This window comes from Chiloscyllium plagiosum, unplaced genomic scaffold (genome assembly GCF_037043375.1).
Source record: "Chiloscyllium plagiosum isolate Xiang-an unplaced genomic scaffold, Cpla_swu_hap1 HiC_scaffold_17, whole genome shotgun sequence".
NCBI classification, from domain to species: Eukaryota; Metazoa; Chordata; class Chondrichthyes; order Orectolobiformes; family Hemiscylliidae; genus Chiloscyllium; species Chiloscyllium plagiosum.
In genome coordinates, this window is record NW_028270155.1 from 23248153 (window position 1) to 23263943 (window position 15791).

General features: G+C 43.6%; 1 protein-coding gene across 3 annotated transcripts in view; it reads right to left on the reverse strand.

Annotated features, from left to right (window-relative positions):
• The window catches only part of LOC122558716 (solute carrier family 66 member 2), a 74398-nt gene extending 69027 nt beyond the window's left edge, over window positions 1–5371 (reverse strand). The window contains exons 1-2 of one of the 3 annotated variants that reach the window (XM_087995751.1): window positions 5069–5371; window positions 4120–4560 (exon numbers count right to left, since the gene is read on the reverse strand). In XM_087995751.1, coding sequence (XP_087851877.1) covers window positions 4120–4337 — 218 coding nt within the window. In that variant the 5' untranslated portion in view covers window positions 4338–4560; window positions 5069–5371. Of the gene's footprint in view, window positions 1–4119; window positions 4561–4793 lie in introns of all 3 variants that reach the window. The other 2 variants (XM_087995750.1, XM_087995748.1) reach the window with 2 other exon arrangements.
• Window positions 5372–15791: the final 10420 nt, after the last annotated feature.

The following is a 15791-nucleotide window of genomic DNA, read 5'->3' on the forward strand; positions in this document are numbered from 1 at the left end:
TACAGAACTGGCTCAAAGGTAGAAGACAGAGGGTCGTGGTGGAGGGTTGGTTTTCAGACTGCAGGCCTGTGACCAGTGGAGTGCTACAAGGATTGGTGCTGGGTCCTCTACTCTTTGTCATTTACATATTGATTTGGATGCGAGCATAAGAGGTACAGTTAGTAAGTTTGCAGATGACACCAAAATTGGAGGTGTAGTGGACAGCAAAGAGAGTTACCTCAGATTACAACAGGGTCTTGACCAGATGAGCCAAATGGGCTGAGAAGTGGCAGATGGAGTTTAATTCAGATAAATGCGAGGTGCTGCATTTTGGTAAAGCAAATCTTAGCAGGACTTATACACTTAATGGTAAGGTCCTAAGGAGTGTTGCAGAACAAGGAGACCTTGGAGTGCAAGTTCATAGCTCCTTGAAAGTGGAGTCGCAGGCAGATAGGATAGTGAAGAAGGTGTTTGGTATGCTTTCCTTTATTGGTCAGAGTATTGAGTACAGGGGTTGGGAGGTCATGTTGCGGCTGTACAGGACATTGGTTAGGCCACTTTTGGAATATTGCGTGCAATTCTGGTCTCCTTCCTATCGGAAAGATGTTGTGAAACTTGAAAGAGTTTAGAAGACTGAGAGGGGATCTGATTGAGACATATAAGATTATTAAAGGATTGGACACTTTGGAGGCAGGAAACATGTTCCCGCTGATGGGTGAGTCCCGAACCAGAGGACACAGCATAAAAATATGGGGTAGACCATTTAGGACAGAGATGAGGAGAAACTTCTTCACCCAGAGAGTGGTGGCTGTGTGAAATGCTCTGCCCCAGAGGGTAGTGGAGGCCCAGTCTCTGGATTCATTTAAGAAAGAGTTGAGTAGAGCTCTCAAGGATAGTGGAATCAAGGGTTATGGAGATAAGGCAGGAACAGGACACTGATTAAGGATGATCAGCCATGATCATATTGAATGGTGATGCAGGCTCGAAGGGCAGAATGGCCTACTCCTGCATCTATTGTCTATTGTCATAAAAGATTTTCAGGGATGTTGCCAGGGTTGGTGGAATTGAGCTATACGGAGAAGTTGAATAGACTTGGATTGTTTTCCCTGGAGTGTCGGAGGCTGAGGGGTGACCTTATAGAGGTTTATAAAATCATGAGGGACATGGATAGGATAAATAGACAAAGTCTTTTCCCTGTGGTGGGGGGAGTCCAGAACTAGAGGGCATAGGTTGAGGGTGAGAGGGAAAAGATATAAAAGAGAGACCTAAGGGGCAACCTTTTCACGCAGAGGGTGGTACGTGTATGGAATGAGCTGCCTGAGGAAGTGGTGGAGGCTGGTACAATTGCAACATTTAAAAGGCATCTGGATGGGTTTATGAATAGGAAAGGTTTGGAGGGATATGGGCCAGCTGCTGGCAGGTGGGACTAGATTTGGTTGGGATATCTGGTCTCTCCCAAACGGTTGTGAATCTGTGCTGGATACTGGGACAGTGAGTAAATTTAAGGAGGAGTTAGACAGATTTTTAATTGGTAATGGGTCCACCTGTGCAACCTGCTTCACCTTCTCCATTGCAGACTGCTTTTTCTCACCCTTCCATGGTCTCATTCTTCAACCAATCTCTACCTTCCTCCTCCTGCAGCCTCATTCTCAACACCAGCCCTGCAGACTTTCTGCACTTTCCTTCTTGTGAACCAAATATGGATGAGAAACAGCCTGTGGTTGGAGCAGCAGCTACAAAGGTGACCATTCTCTGACTGGTCACCCTCTTCAATGCTTGTTCATGCACATTTTAGCAGTTGCCATGGGCAAACTCCAGCCCTCCCCATATTTCAAGCCCTGATAGAAAAGGGGGAGGCCATGGTAGGATTTGAAAACAATTAAAGATTTTTTTTGTGTGTTTAGGAGTCAGCATATGTCTGCAGCTAGGGTGATGGGCGAACAATGGGAGCATGGACTGAGATAGGACATAGGCAGTAGCGTTTAGATGACCTCAGGTTTAAGAAAAGTAGAACACTACAGGTCAGTCAGAAGTACATTGAAATAGTCCAGCGGTCACAAAGGGTACTCCCAAGACATTTAATTAAAGTAGAACATATGCAACTGATGAGATATAAATGTGCTTGAGCATTCATCTTCATTCAGTGTGAATGATGTTTGAAATGTTCTTCTGGATAAGGTAAGTGAGACCAAAATCCTGAAATTTAATTGCAGGGATTCTGAGTGGAAGCAGGCCATTCAGCCCATCAAGTTACACAGACCCTGTGAACAGCATCCCACACACCTGCATTTCCCATGGCTAATCCATTTAACATATATAACTCTGGACACTATGGCAATTTAGCATGGCCAATTCACCTAACTTGCACATCTATACACTATGGGAGGAAATTGGAGTACCTGGAGTATCTGGAGTACGTAGACACAGGGCAAATGTGCAAACATCACAAATGTGCAAACTTACCTGGGGGTGGAATCAAACCCAGGTCCTGGCGCCGTGAGGCAAAAGTGCTAACCACTGGGCCACTGTACCTCCCGAAGGTATAGTGCATGACTGGTATAAATTACAATATTTAAAAGATATTTAGACAAGTACATGGATAGATAAGGTTTAGAGGAATATGGGCCAAATACAGACAAATGGAACTATTTCAATTTAGGGAGTGGTCACGGCACCAGGGACCGGGGTTTGATTCCAGCCTCAGGCAACTGTCTGTATGGAGTTTGCACATTCTCCCTGTATCTGCATGGGTTTCCTCCAGGTGTCCCAGTTTCCAGGATAAATGGATTGGCCATACTAAATTGCCCATAGTGCCCAGGAGTGTGCAGGTGAGGTGGAGTAACTGTGGAAAATGCAGTGTTATGGATATAGGAGGGAGGGTGGGTCTGGGGGTAGATGCTCTCCAGAGGATAAATGTGGACTTGATGGGCCAAATCGCCTGCTTTCACACTGTAGGGATTCCACAATACCTGGTCAGCTTGGATGAGTTGGGCTGACTGGCCTGTTTCTGTGCTGTGTGACTCTGGTTTTTGTTGTTTTGTTTCTTTCTCTTAAAAGTTAAATTGACCCAAATGACTTCCAGATTTGTAATTATTCTGTGATCTCCATATTGTTATGAAGGCAGTTCTGCAGAAAGGCAAAACTATATAGGATACACACCTGCTGATGCGAAATAAAGTCAATGATTTTTAACCAATCTTAAACACTCCCCAGCAGGTAGATAAGATCATGAAGAATGCATTTGGTATGCTTTCCTTTATTGGTCAGAATATTGAGTACAGGAGTTTGGAGGTCATGTTGTGGCTGTACAGGACATTGGTTAGGTCACTTTTGGAATATTGCATGCAGTTCTGGTCTCCCTGTTATAGGAAGGATATTGTGAAACTTGAAAGAGTTCAGAAAAGATTTACAAGGATGATGCCAGAGTTGGAGGATTTGAGCTATAAGGAGAGGTTGAATAGGTATGGGCTGTTTTCCCTGGAGTGTCGGAGGCTGAGGGGGTGACCTTATAGATGTTTATAAAATCACGAAAGGCATGGATAGGATAAACAGACAAAATCTTTTCCCTGGGGTAGGGGAGTCCAGAACTAGAGGGCATAGGTTTGTGGTGAAAGGGGAAAGATATAAAAGGGACCTGAGGTGAATTTCTTTCACGCAGAGGGTGGTGTGTGTATGGAATGAGCTGTCAGAGGAAGTGGTGGAGGCTGGTACAATTACAGCATTTAAAAGGCATCTGGATGGGTATAGAGAGATATGGGCCAACTGCTGGCAAATGGGACTAGAGTGGGTTGGGATATCTGGTCGGCATGGACGAGTTGGACCGTGCTTTATAACTCTATGACTCTATAACATGTTCAGAACAGGTGATGCCACACTTTTTGAACTTGAAGCCAGACCCTCTAGCCTAGAGATAGGCACATTTTCGACACACCACCTTAGGAAACTGTACATGTATTGATAACCATCCTGCCCAGGTTTATTTTGGTTTACTTCAGGAGAGGTAGTACTTAAACTCGGATCTGCTAGCGTGGAGCTGAGGGACACTGTCACTGTGCCACAAAGCGTAACGAGAAAAACTGCGAGTGTGTGTCTGGTGGGTGAATGGGTTCAGAATCGGGGGGGGGGGGGGGGGGAACTCACCAGAAGAAGAGGCGCAGGATATTGGCCACCAGCATCACTAAACACACATGGGTGGAGAAGCCTTCAGCGCTACCACTCTTTTGGATGTCGCGATATTGCGGGATGTAGGGGGCCGCACCGCCAAAGACCATCAGTAAGGAAGCGACCCAGGACAGCAAAGACCAGGCGGAATCCGAGCCCAGCTCAGAGAGGAAACTGTGGGACTCCACATCAGCCATTTGAGGCGATCAAACCCCACCAGAAGAAGCGAAAAGTGCTGACTTCAAGGGAAGCACGGAGTACTTTTATAGATTGAGCGAGCCACAATGACGGGGCTTTGTGGATGTGCTGGATACTGTCATGATTTCACGGTGACTGGTCCTTAAACTCCTTTTAAACCCGCTGGATCAGGAAGTTTTCCGTGTTCCGACGCAGTGATCGCCCTTCTTCCTGTTCTGCAGGCTGAACAGAAAACAATTAGTGAAACAAAACCGCAGCGTTGTTGGTTAATTTCAGTTCGCAGTGATGGGATTTGGTTCAAAACGACCCCCTCCCCAACTGTGTGGTGCATATTGTGTTACTGCAATGGTTAATTGGCGGAGAGAGATTGACGAAGCCCTGTGACCACCCACTGGCAAGGAGACTCCAGCCCGCCTTTCCCTGCACTGGCGAAACAAACTGCAAATTCCGCCGACCTTTCCGCCAGCCGCTGCGACGTCATTGCATGTCCAATAATTTGCCAGGCGATGGTTTATAGGCATCACCTTGGCAAGCTAGGACATATCCCGGAAACTGAACGACAAACCATCCAAAGACCGCACTTCCTGCATTAAACACTGCTAACCGCCCGTGCACGGTTAATGTGCACTGCTAAACCCCAATACATCTGCTCTCTGCAGACCGTGAAAATAAAACAGCTTTATATCCAGGAAGGCTGCTGTCTCCTTGGGAGTTACCACTTTCTAGTCACCTTCGTTCACAAACACATTTTCTAAACTTGTCAAGTCTTGTCAGGCGCTTGGCTGGATCAATTTGTACCACATGCAGCCTTAGTTATCGTTTACACTTCCTCTGCAGTGACTCACAACCCAAGGCGGATTTAGTGTGGTAAACAGGACCCCACTTTAATTGTTGGGGGTATTAACGAGCTGAGTGTGTGTGTGTGTGAAAACAGCGTTTCATGGAATCATCCCTTCGGCCCATCGAAACTGTACCGCCCTCTCTGCACTGATCCCATTTCCCAGCAGTTGACCCATAGCCTTGAAGGTGATGACATTTCACTGTATATAGGTATGACATATCTATTGGGAGATGGACCAGAGCAGTGACCCCAGTTGTTTTCATTAGGCCAAAGCGGAATGCTTCAACTGCCGGAAATCCGATATTTAAGAACAAAAGGGGAAATACTCCACAGGCCAGGAAGCATCTGTGTCAACATTTCAGCTCCGTGACCTTGAAATACTGTCGGACCTGGCGAGTACTGTATTTTGCTGCTCTGTGAACTGGGACTTTCTCCTTAACTTGTCCTTGTTTGCCCCTGCGCGTTGACTCTTCAGTGTCACTCGCTGTGAGAGAGAAAACGTCAACCAGACAGTGCCCGCGTTGGAAAACCCTGCCCCCCCCCCCCCCCCCCCAGCCGTGTCTATTTATAAATATGACCGTGTTGTGCAAATTGACGAGTGATTACAAGATCCGGTGTGCCAATTTACTCTGCTGTGCTTGAGTTAATGAAATACAGTTTCTCTCTTTACAGATCGATGCTGCGGTGCACAGAACTGTGGTGGGGCAGTGTGTACCGTCCCTACCGCAAAATCAGAAACCCCACGTTCCAGTCCTCGTCCCAGGGATAGAGTGTTCATAACGTGATTAGTCTATGGCCGACAGAGGGAGTCTCCTGATCAAATATCTTTTGCCCTTCAGGCTGCAGCCTTTCTGTGGGGGTTGAAACTTTATTGCTGGAACAGCACAGCAGGTCAGGCAGCATCCAGGGAACAGGAGATTCGACGTTTCGGGCACAGGCCCTTCTTCAGGAATGGGCCTGAAGAAGGGCCTGTGCCCGAAACGTCGAATCTCCTGTTCCCTGGATGCTGCCTGACCTGCTGTGCTGTTCCAGCAATAAAGTTTCAACTTTGATCTCCAGCATCTGCAGACCTCACTTTCTCCTTTCTGTGGGGGAAACTGTTAGAGGAACAAATACTTCATGTGTCATGAGACGGGTCAGTTTCTAAATCTGAACAGATTACTGTTGAATATTAACCCTCATGCTGTCCTTTCTACAACGAATATTAACAGACAACTTAGACGTTTTAAAAACCGGGAACGGTTGTCTTTAGGTTTTTCATGGTCTCAATCCTCTCTGATATTCATTGAAACACGATTTGGAGATGCCGGTGTTAGACTGGCGTGTACAAAGTTAAAAATCACACACCAGGTTACAGTCCAACAGGTGGAGAGCAGCGCTCCGAAAGCTAGTGCTTCCAAATAAACCTGTTGGACTATAACCTGCGTTGTGTGTTTTTTATCATTGAAACACAGAATTCTTAAGGATTGACCGAGTTAAAGCCGAGAGATGTTTCCCCTTACAAAGGGGTTTAGGAACACATGGCACAGTCTCAGAAGGAGGGGGGGCACCAATTTCAGACTAAGACCAGTAGGAATTTCTTCTCTCAGAGGATTGTGAGACTTTGGAACCCCTTGCCAGGGAAAGCTCCTTGTGTATGTTTAAGGCTGAGATAGATCAATTCTGGTTCAATCAGGGAATCAAGGGTGATTACAAAGGGCGGGAAAGTGGATGTCAAGAGTGTGGAGCTGGAAAAGCACAGCAGGCCAGGAAGCATAGCAGCAGCAGGAGAATCAACATTCTGGGCATAGGCCCTTCATCAGGGCTTTAGGCCGAAAAGTCGATCCTCCTGCTTCTTGGATGCTGCCTGACCTGCTGTGCTTTTCCAGCACCACACTCTTGACTCTGATCTCCAGCATTTGCTGTCCTCACGTTTGCCGAGGAAAGTGGACGTGAAGAACATCCATCAGCCATGATCCTACTGAATGGCGGAACTTGCTGAAGGGGCCGAACGGTCTACTTCTGTGTCTATTTCTTATGGTTTTATAATTTCTGCCGATTTCACTAACTTCAATCGTTCTGGCCTCTTGAGTAATCCAGGTGGGGTCCACAGTTGACTTTGACTCCTGCTGCCTGGTCTCCACGCCCTCACCCACAATACCACCCCCACCCCACAAACGAAGCGATTTTTTTGCCCATTTTTCTTTCACGATGCTCTTTAAAACCTACATTTTAGGTTTCTTCATGTGGCTGGTGTCAAATATTATCGGACAACATCTACTCGTTAAGCGCCTTGGGGAGTTTCATTATGTGGCTATTTAAACGCAGACAGGCTATTGTTGCTCAGCAGCTTCCGCGATCATGGAATCAGAATGTTTCAGATTATTAAAAAAGGCAACAAACCCAACAATTGTGCCTAGAATAAGAGAAAAAAAATCCATAACTATACATTGAATATTTGTAAACTGTGCTCCATTCTAATCGATTATAAATCGATTAGGATCCGGTCAGTTCCGCTAAGATTGGGAGGCCATTATTTACTCTCTGAACAATTCTCCATCTCCCAAAATAGCAAACCATAATCCTGAAGCGTGTGAAAACTGTTTTCGCATTCCTTGTGCTAAACCTTTCCAACAACACTGACAGAATGAAGCATTGTCAAATTGCCACACAAATGTACTCAGGACCTGTAAAAGATTATGGAGCTATTGCAGCCGATCGGGTAAATTTGGCTAAACCTTAATGTGTGAGGAATTTCCTCCTCGTACACCCACTGAGAATAATATTTAATGCCTTTATCAGATGCTATGTGAACTATGTCGAAACTGTCACGTGTCCCACAGAAAGCGCATGCAAGCTTGCAAATGTTGATTCTGCTGACTGAATTGTTTACTGACTCAGTGAAAGTTCATAACAGCTTATGCTTGTAAACACGGCTGAACTTGCTGATCATTGAAGCAACGCGTTCTAGCAACGTTTTCCTTGCATTAATTGACTGCAAAGAAGTTAACTTCTCAAATCAATCTATTTAAAAGCAGAAAATAAACTAAATCTTCCAGTGTACTTTCTGTAGCACTTGAACAAAAATGTTTTCTAATTAGATTGGAATAGAAAATAAACAGATGTATCCTTTAAGGTTGGGTGGTGCAGATGTTATACATGCGTGAACTGAAAATGTCTATCTCTACACCAGCCATAGTGAAATTAATTTATTATCATTAAGCTACTTGTAATAATACCTTTTCCACAATTAAACCTATTTTGTTTTCGTGCTGTCTTAAGCAGTTGCCCTTGCTATACGTAGATTAGGAAGATGGCCATTGGTTCAGATGTTGTTACAGAAATATGCTTACACTTAGACTCAGTAACCAGGAGCTGCTATTTCAAAGGGAAACATTGACTCGATTCTCTTCAACTACTTTTATTAAACACAGAATCTCCGCATGTCCTTTTAAAAAAGGAAATCTGCCACCTTTCCCTGGTCTGGCCTACACATGACTCCAGGTACAGTACAAAGAAATGTGTTTAATTCTTAACTGCTGTTTGAATAGACTGAGCAAGAACCCCTGCCCCATGGGCTGGTAGTACCTCTCCAGGGTTTTGAGATACCTGCTGTGTTTGGCCCATGACTTTGAGCCATAAAGGAAGATGTGTAACATACGGCTAGGTTGACCATGAGCTTGATGTAGGGTTTGTTTCTATTCCTGAGGTGACCAAAGGCTGCGCTCACACAATTAAGGTGGTGTTAAACCTCATAGTCAATGTCTACCCTTGTTGACAGCAGGCTTGCCAGATAAGGATATATCAGACCAAACTCCATCAAAACATTTTAAGAATATAACTGAAACCCCAACATTTTCTTATTTTTAAACGCAAATGAAAGGCTATGTGTTCTGGATGCAATTTGATTGGTCAAGCTACCAAGGTTGAAGTAAACCACACTTTATTCTGACATTATAGTTAAAATACAAACAAAATGAAGAAGAAATAGAAAAACTCAACTGTGTTGGAAAAATCAACAGAATAATAGATTATTTAACTACTCAACAGCAACTGCTCCAATAGAGTAACATCCCATAAACACACCCTTGGCAAAGGCAATTTCAATAAAATAGATTGTCTCACATGGAGTTCTTCAGTCCAGGTGGAAATAACACCAAGAGAAAACTCTGAGAGAGACAGAGAACTCAAGCATTTTGCTGTAGCAGGGAGAGATGTATAGTGGCTTCCAAACCTCAATAGCTATTGAATCTAAACTAAAATCCTGGTTCTGTGGGATCTTCACCCCACTCCTTCATGCTGCCTCTATTTTTTCAAATTTAAAAAAATCCCAAGGACTCATAAGCTGTTTACTTTATTGGCTTGGAAAAGATTGCTTTTCACCTCTGTCTCAACTTCTCTTCATAAAACAAATCAAGATAAAATACATCTCTTAAAGCCATAGTGTCATCACATGGAAAGCTGACCGTCTTGAACAAGGCCATGTTGTGGATTTTCTTAACAGGTAGGGAGTGGAAGGTTGCAGTGGAGTGTTTTGGAGCAAGCTGCTGGTGACCTTTGTCCTATAATTGTTTAGTGCAATACCCATACTTTTGTTTACCTCAATGAAGGTGTTGACAACAGCTTGGAGTTCATCCTCTGAGTGTGGAAAGACCCAAGCATTATTTGCATACTGTAGTTCAATAACAGAGAATGAGATGGCTTTGGAGCTGAACTGAGGACAGCATTGGTTGAACAGATTCCTGTTTGTTGTGTAGAATAACTCCACTCAAGAAGCAAGCTTGCTAAAGGTGAAGTGGAGCATTGCAGTCAAAAGATTGAGAAGGGCATTGATGTCAAGACACAGCTTTGTTCAATCCAAGTATATTAGAAATTGGCTTAGTGCTGGATTCATTGCTTATGATCACAGCTTATGCATTATTATGGAAAGGGCTGAAGATAGTGAGAAACTTCGTGAGCAGTCAAAATGAAGGAGGATGCTCCATAATCCCTCACAGTGGACCTTACGAAGGCCATGTACAAAGGTTGGTGTTGAAGTCTACATTTCTCTTGTAGTTTCTGTATGGTGAAGATCATGTTCATTCTGCCCCTGGAAGGCAGAACCCACATTCAAACTCATTGGAATGAGCTCTTCAACCTCAGGGAGAAGGTTTTCGAGTAACATACTTGCCATACCTTTCCCTGTGGTCAACATCAGAGAAATTTCTTTACAGTTACTGTCATCAGACCTGTCATCTTCATTGATGATGATAATGATTATAACATCCTGGCAAGCTCCTCCTTGCAAAAACAGGAAATAAAGGTATGTAATCATTTTAATGATGTTTTTACACCATATTTCAGTGCTTTGGGAGATTCCATCTGTTCTTGATGCCTTTTTGTTCTTTAGTAGTCAAGTGGCCTTTTTTACCACGTGCCAGTTAAGGATTGTGCCGAGATGGTGGTGGAGAGCATACTGTGGGATGGAGTTGGAGATGATTACATTGAAGACAGAGAGTAGAACCTTATGGAGATCTATGTGAGGTGGGCTATGATGAGATTTGTGGCAGAATCACAAGGCTACCTCAACATAGGAAGCATCTTGCTGTATCTTTTATGTTTTTGCCAAGGAGTATGGCAAGACTCTTGCTAAGCTTGCCAAGGGCTTGTTAAATTCCTTATTAAAACTGCTACTCACTTCATTGATGTTCGGCTTCCCATCTTACCAAATGCAATGAATGAGCTAGATGTCGAGAATTCCTGATATGGAACTCAGAGTGGTGTTTTTGGTATGAAATGGCAAGAAATTACACTGCACCTTGTGACTAGAATACATTCAAAAACTTTGATGCAACGTTTCATTTGATTTATTACTGTCACGTGTACCGTGATACAGCGAAAAGTGTTGTCTTATGTGCTTTACATCCAGATTGTACTATACAAATGCTTCAGGGTTACAGAAAAGTGCAAGATACAATGTTATAGCTGCCAGGAAGATGCAACGAGAGATCAACGTTAATGTTAAAGACATCCATTTAAAAAGTCTGATAACAGTAGGAAAGAAGCTGTTCATGAATCTATTTGTATGTGTATACACACTTTTATATCTTCTGCCTGATGGAAGGGAGTGGAAAAGAGTATAACCAGCTTGCGAGGGGTCTTTAATTATTTTGGTTGCTTTTCCAAGGCAGTGGGAAGTATGGATGGAGTCAATGGATGCTAGGTTGGTTTGCATGATGGTCTGGGCTGTGTTCACAACTCTCTGTACTTCCCTTCGGTCTTGGGAAGAGCAGTTGCCATACCATGCTGTGATGCATCCAGGTAGGATGCTTTCTACGGTGCATTGATACAAATTTATAAAGGTCTTTATGGACATACTGAATGTCCTTAACCTCCTGAGGAAGTAGAGGCATTGCTGTGCTTTCTCGACCATAGTATCAATATGGTGGACCAGCACAGATTGTTGGTGATCATCACTCCTAGGAACTGGATGCTCTTGACTATCTCCACCTCAACACCATTTAAGCAGACAGCAGTATGCCCTCCACTGCACTTCCTAATGGCCAGCTCCTTCATTTTGCTGATGTTGATGAAGAGACTGTTGTCTTTACACCATGCTGTTAAGCATTCTATCTCTTTCCTGTACTCTGTCTCGTTCTTGTTTGAGATCCAACCTACACTGACAGTGTTGTCAGAACTTGCATATGGAGTTGGTGCAGAATTTGGCCACACAGTCATGTGTGTAGCTGGCTTTTGTAGTGGGCTGAGTATGCAGCTTTGTGGGGCGTCGGTGTTGAGGATTATTGTGGAGGAGATGTTGTCACCTATCCTTACTGACTGCGATCTTTTGGTCAGGCAATTGAGAATCCAGTTTCAAAGTGGGGAGCAGAGACCTAAGTACTGGAGTTTGGAGATGAGTTTGTTTGGAATTATGGTGTTGAAGGCAGAGCTGTAGTTGATAAGTAGGAGCCTGATGTGGGTATTGTAGTTGTCCAGATGTTCCAGGGATGAGTGTAGGGCCAAGGAGATGGTATCTGCCATGGACCTGTTGCACCAGTAGGCGAATTGCAATAGATCAAGGCAATCTGGTAGGCTGGAGCTGATGATAGCCATGACCAATCTCTTGAAGTACTTTATAATAATGGATGTCAGAACCAGCAGGCGATAGTCATTGAGGTATTGGGATGATGGTGGTCTTTCTGAAGCAGGTGGGGACTTCACATTATAGTAAGGAGAGGTTGAAGATGTCTGCAAATACTCCTGCCAGCTGGTCAAACAGGATCTGAGTGAATGGCCAGGGACTCCATCTGGCTGATTGCTTTCTATGGATTCACCTTAAGAAGGCCGATCTAACGGTTGCGGCAGTGGCCTAGGGTACTGGTGCTTCTGAGGCTGATGGATTATCATTTCACTGCCCTTCTATTCAAAATGAGTGTAGAATGCATTGACCTCAAAAGGGAGAGATGTACTGTTGCCTGTGATTCTGTTTGACTTTGCTCTGTAGTCCGTTATCTCGTGTAAGCCTTGCCACAAATGACAGGTGTCCATGTGGTTAGTCTGGGTCTTAATCTTATTTTTCCTTGGTGTTCCTGATGACCTTGCAAAGGTTGTACCTGGATTTCCTGTATATGTCAGGGTCACTCAACTTCAACATCCACTGACCTGCAGGCGAAAGGCAAAAGTGATGCTGATGAAAGGCTCCTGCCCGAAACATTGATTTTCCTACTCCCCGGATGCTGCCTGACCTGCTGTGCTTTTCCAGTACCACTCTAATCTTGATGCTGATCTCCAGCATCTGCAGTCCTCACTTTCACCGAGCTGATTTTAACCTTACTACAAATCCTACGAATGCCTACCTTGAAGAAGTTCTCCTCCTCTCTCTACAAAGATCTCAGTGAGTCTCTCTCTCTCTCTCACTGCAACCCCCCAGATCATCTCCACTGTCCTGAAGCTCTTCAACCATGTCCTGAAACAGACTCACTACCACAGCCACATCTGCTTCCTCAGTGCCTGCCTCCACAACCAACTGATCCCACATGGACTGCAAACTATATTGAAACCAGCACAGTTTGGATCCGAATAGGAGAACCAGTACAGACTACAACTTCAAAACCACCAGCAACGGTTCTTCTGAATCCTCCACTCCACACTCACAGCCATGCGCTGCCACCTAATCTCTCTGCAGTCAGCTATGCCTCAACTGAGGGCCACACTCTCTCAGAACTGCAAAGGACCCCTTCTGTACTATATCCTAAGAAGAACTCATACTCTCAACAAACAGAATTTCTACATCATTTCAAACATCAAAAACTGTAAGTACAACAAACTTTTATGTACCCACCTCCATAACCAGTACTCCTCAAACCTTCCAGAAGCTTCCCCCGCCCCCCGGAACTGCTCGGCCGCCATTAGCCATGAGGCCGCGACAGCCACCATCCCCACAGATTCCTGATGAAAGGCTCCTGCCTGAAACATCAATTTTCCTTCTCCTCGGATGCAGCCTGACCTGCTGCGCTTTTCCAGCACCACTCTAATCTTGACGCTGATATCTGACCTGCACTTCATTGGGAGTGGATCCTTGGGTTCATGGACCATAGGTAGTCTTGACTACTCTCAAGAAATCATCCATGTTGTCTTTATACAGAGAAATAAAGAGTACTGACATTGTCTATTGGATTATAATTACTTGTGATAGCACACACTCCACTGGTTCTCGAGATAATACAATGAAATTCAGCATCACAACTATGTAAATAACAATATTTATCTCTAATACTCCTTAATTTCAAGTGCAGGAGTCACACATTAGAACAATCACTCTGTGTGCAGTATTTTATATCAGTAAATCCTTAGCTTTGTTTCAATTTGAAGATTACATGTAATACTGCATTACCCTAATGCTAGATACCTTTTCATTGCACAATATAGCAGCACTGTCAAGGAGCAAATTCCCAATCTTTTATCTCTGTTGGAGAAGTTGAATATCATAGGGCTGTTAAAAAGAGCAGGGAGAAGATTAATTGAGAACAAGTAAAGAAACACTATGATATAAGACATTAATCTGTACAATGGCCTTATTCAGGACTGTATTTTAACCTTTGAATTATGATAAGGCATCAGCACCTTTAGGGACAGGCAATAAATGCTGGCTAGTCAGTGAGGCTTAAATCCCATAAGTGAATAAAAAGATTGACACATTTTCTCTTCAAGTAGAGGAATAGAAACATAAACAATATTTAATGCATCTTATTCTTTTCCTCCTACTATGGAAGCCCATTATTACTGAGAATTGTTATTCAAATCACTGTTTCTCAGTGATGTGAAGGAGGGGGAACTGTAAATGACACATCCATTTTCTCCTGCTCTGCTGTGTCAGCTTGTCCAGTAATAGTGCTGGATGGCCAATTAGTAGATGTTCCACAGGAAGGAAGAAATACGAGGAACAAAGGAGGGGACCTTGTACATTTGAAACTGTCAGCAGGGACATCTTGAGGCAGAGATAATGCAATGAATGGGAAATCATTCATGGTTACAAGTTTAAAGACCCATTGCTCTCCAAATCTCTCATAATTGAAGATTCAATAAAGCTCAAAACCTTCACCAACAGAATCTACTGCTACATTCAGCCATTGTGCTGCTTGCACATCTTTTCTTTCTGTCCTTGTGCCACCTTGTCATTACTGCAGTAAAGTAGTCTCAAAGATTTTCATGGCTGACTCCAGAAAAGATTACAGTAGGCACCAAAAAAAGTCAGATGGTTGGTTCATTAACAAAGTCATTGGCTTGTTAATTAGTAATATTCTGAATTACATGAATAGAAAAGGTTTAGAGCGATGTGGGCCAAATGCAGGCGAATGAACCCAGTTCGGGAAACTTGGTCAGCGTGGATGAGCTGTACTGAAGGGTCTGTTTCTGTCTCTATGACTTACGATTGGCAAGTGGTAATTCCCTGCCAATTTTCTTGGCTACTCACCTTGCATAATTTTGAAAACTGGTATAAATACATCACCAAGTGGAAAGCCAATAAAGTAATATTTGCAAATGAATGGTATCATCACATTGAACCTTCATTTTGAAGAATAAAAGATGGCTTGGACCAGTATTGATAATTTGGAAATTTTACTGGATTTTCCTTTTGGGCATGTTCCTGATCCAGTGGCATCAATCTTGTTTTAACTTTGTGGAGGAGTGGTGTGTCTGATTTGCAAGTGTACTATCCAAGCCATTAACCCTGTCAATCCCATTTTCCTGCCTTTTGTGTGTTACTCTTTCCAGATGTCAAAATAATTTCGGTTTAAATGTTTTTTTTAATATTGTGGTAAAATGCTCTATGTTCTGCTGACATTTTATATGAAAAATGTTTTGACTTTCTCTTTGTCTTCTACTTGCTATTTAATCACTAACCATGACAAAAATTCTTCCTTCCCACTTGAAAAATTCCCAGCTTCCCTTGAATGGCTACTTCTGTCCTCTATTTCCTTCCATTTCCTGCTCCCTCTTTTCTCTAACCCACCATCTCATAATACCCACTCATCATCATTCACATTCCCCTATTCTTCTCCCATTAACTTCCTTCTTTGCCACATCCTGCATGTCTAAGTATTTATTGTGTGGATCTATTATTCAATATGAAAGCAAATTCAACCAGGTGGAG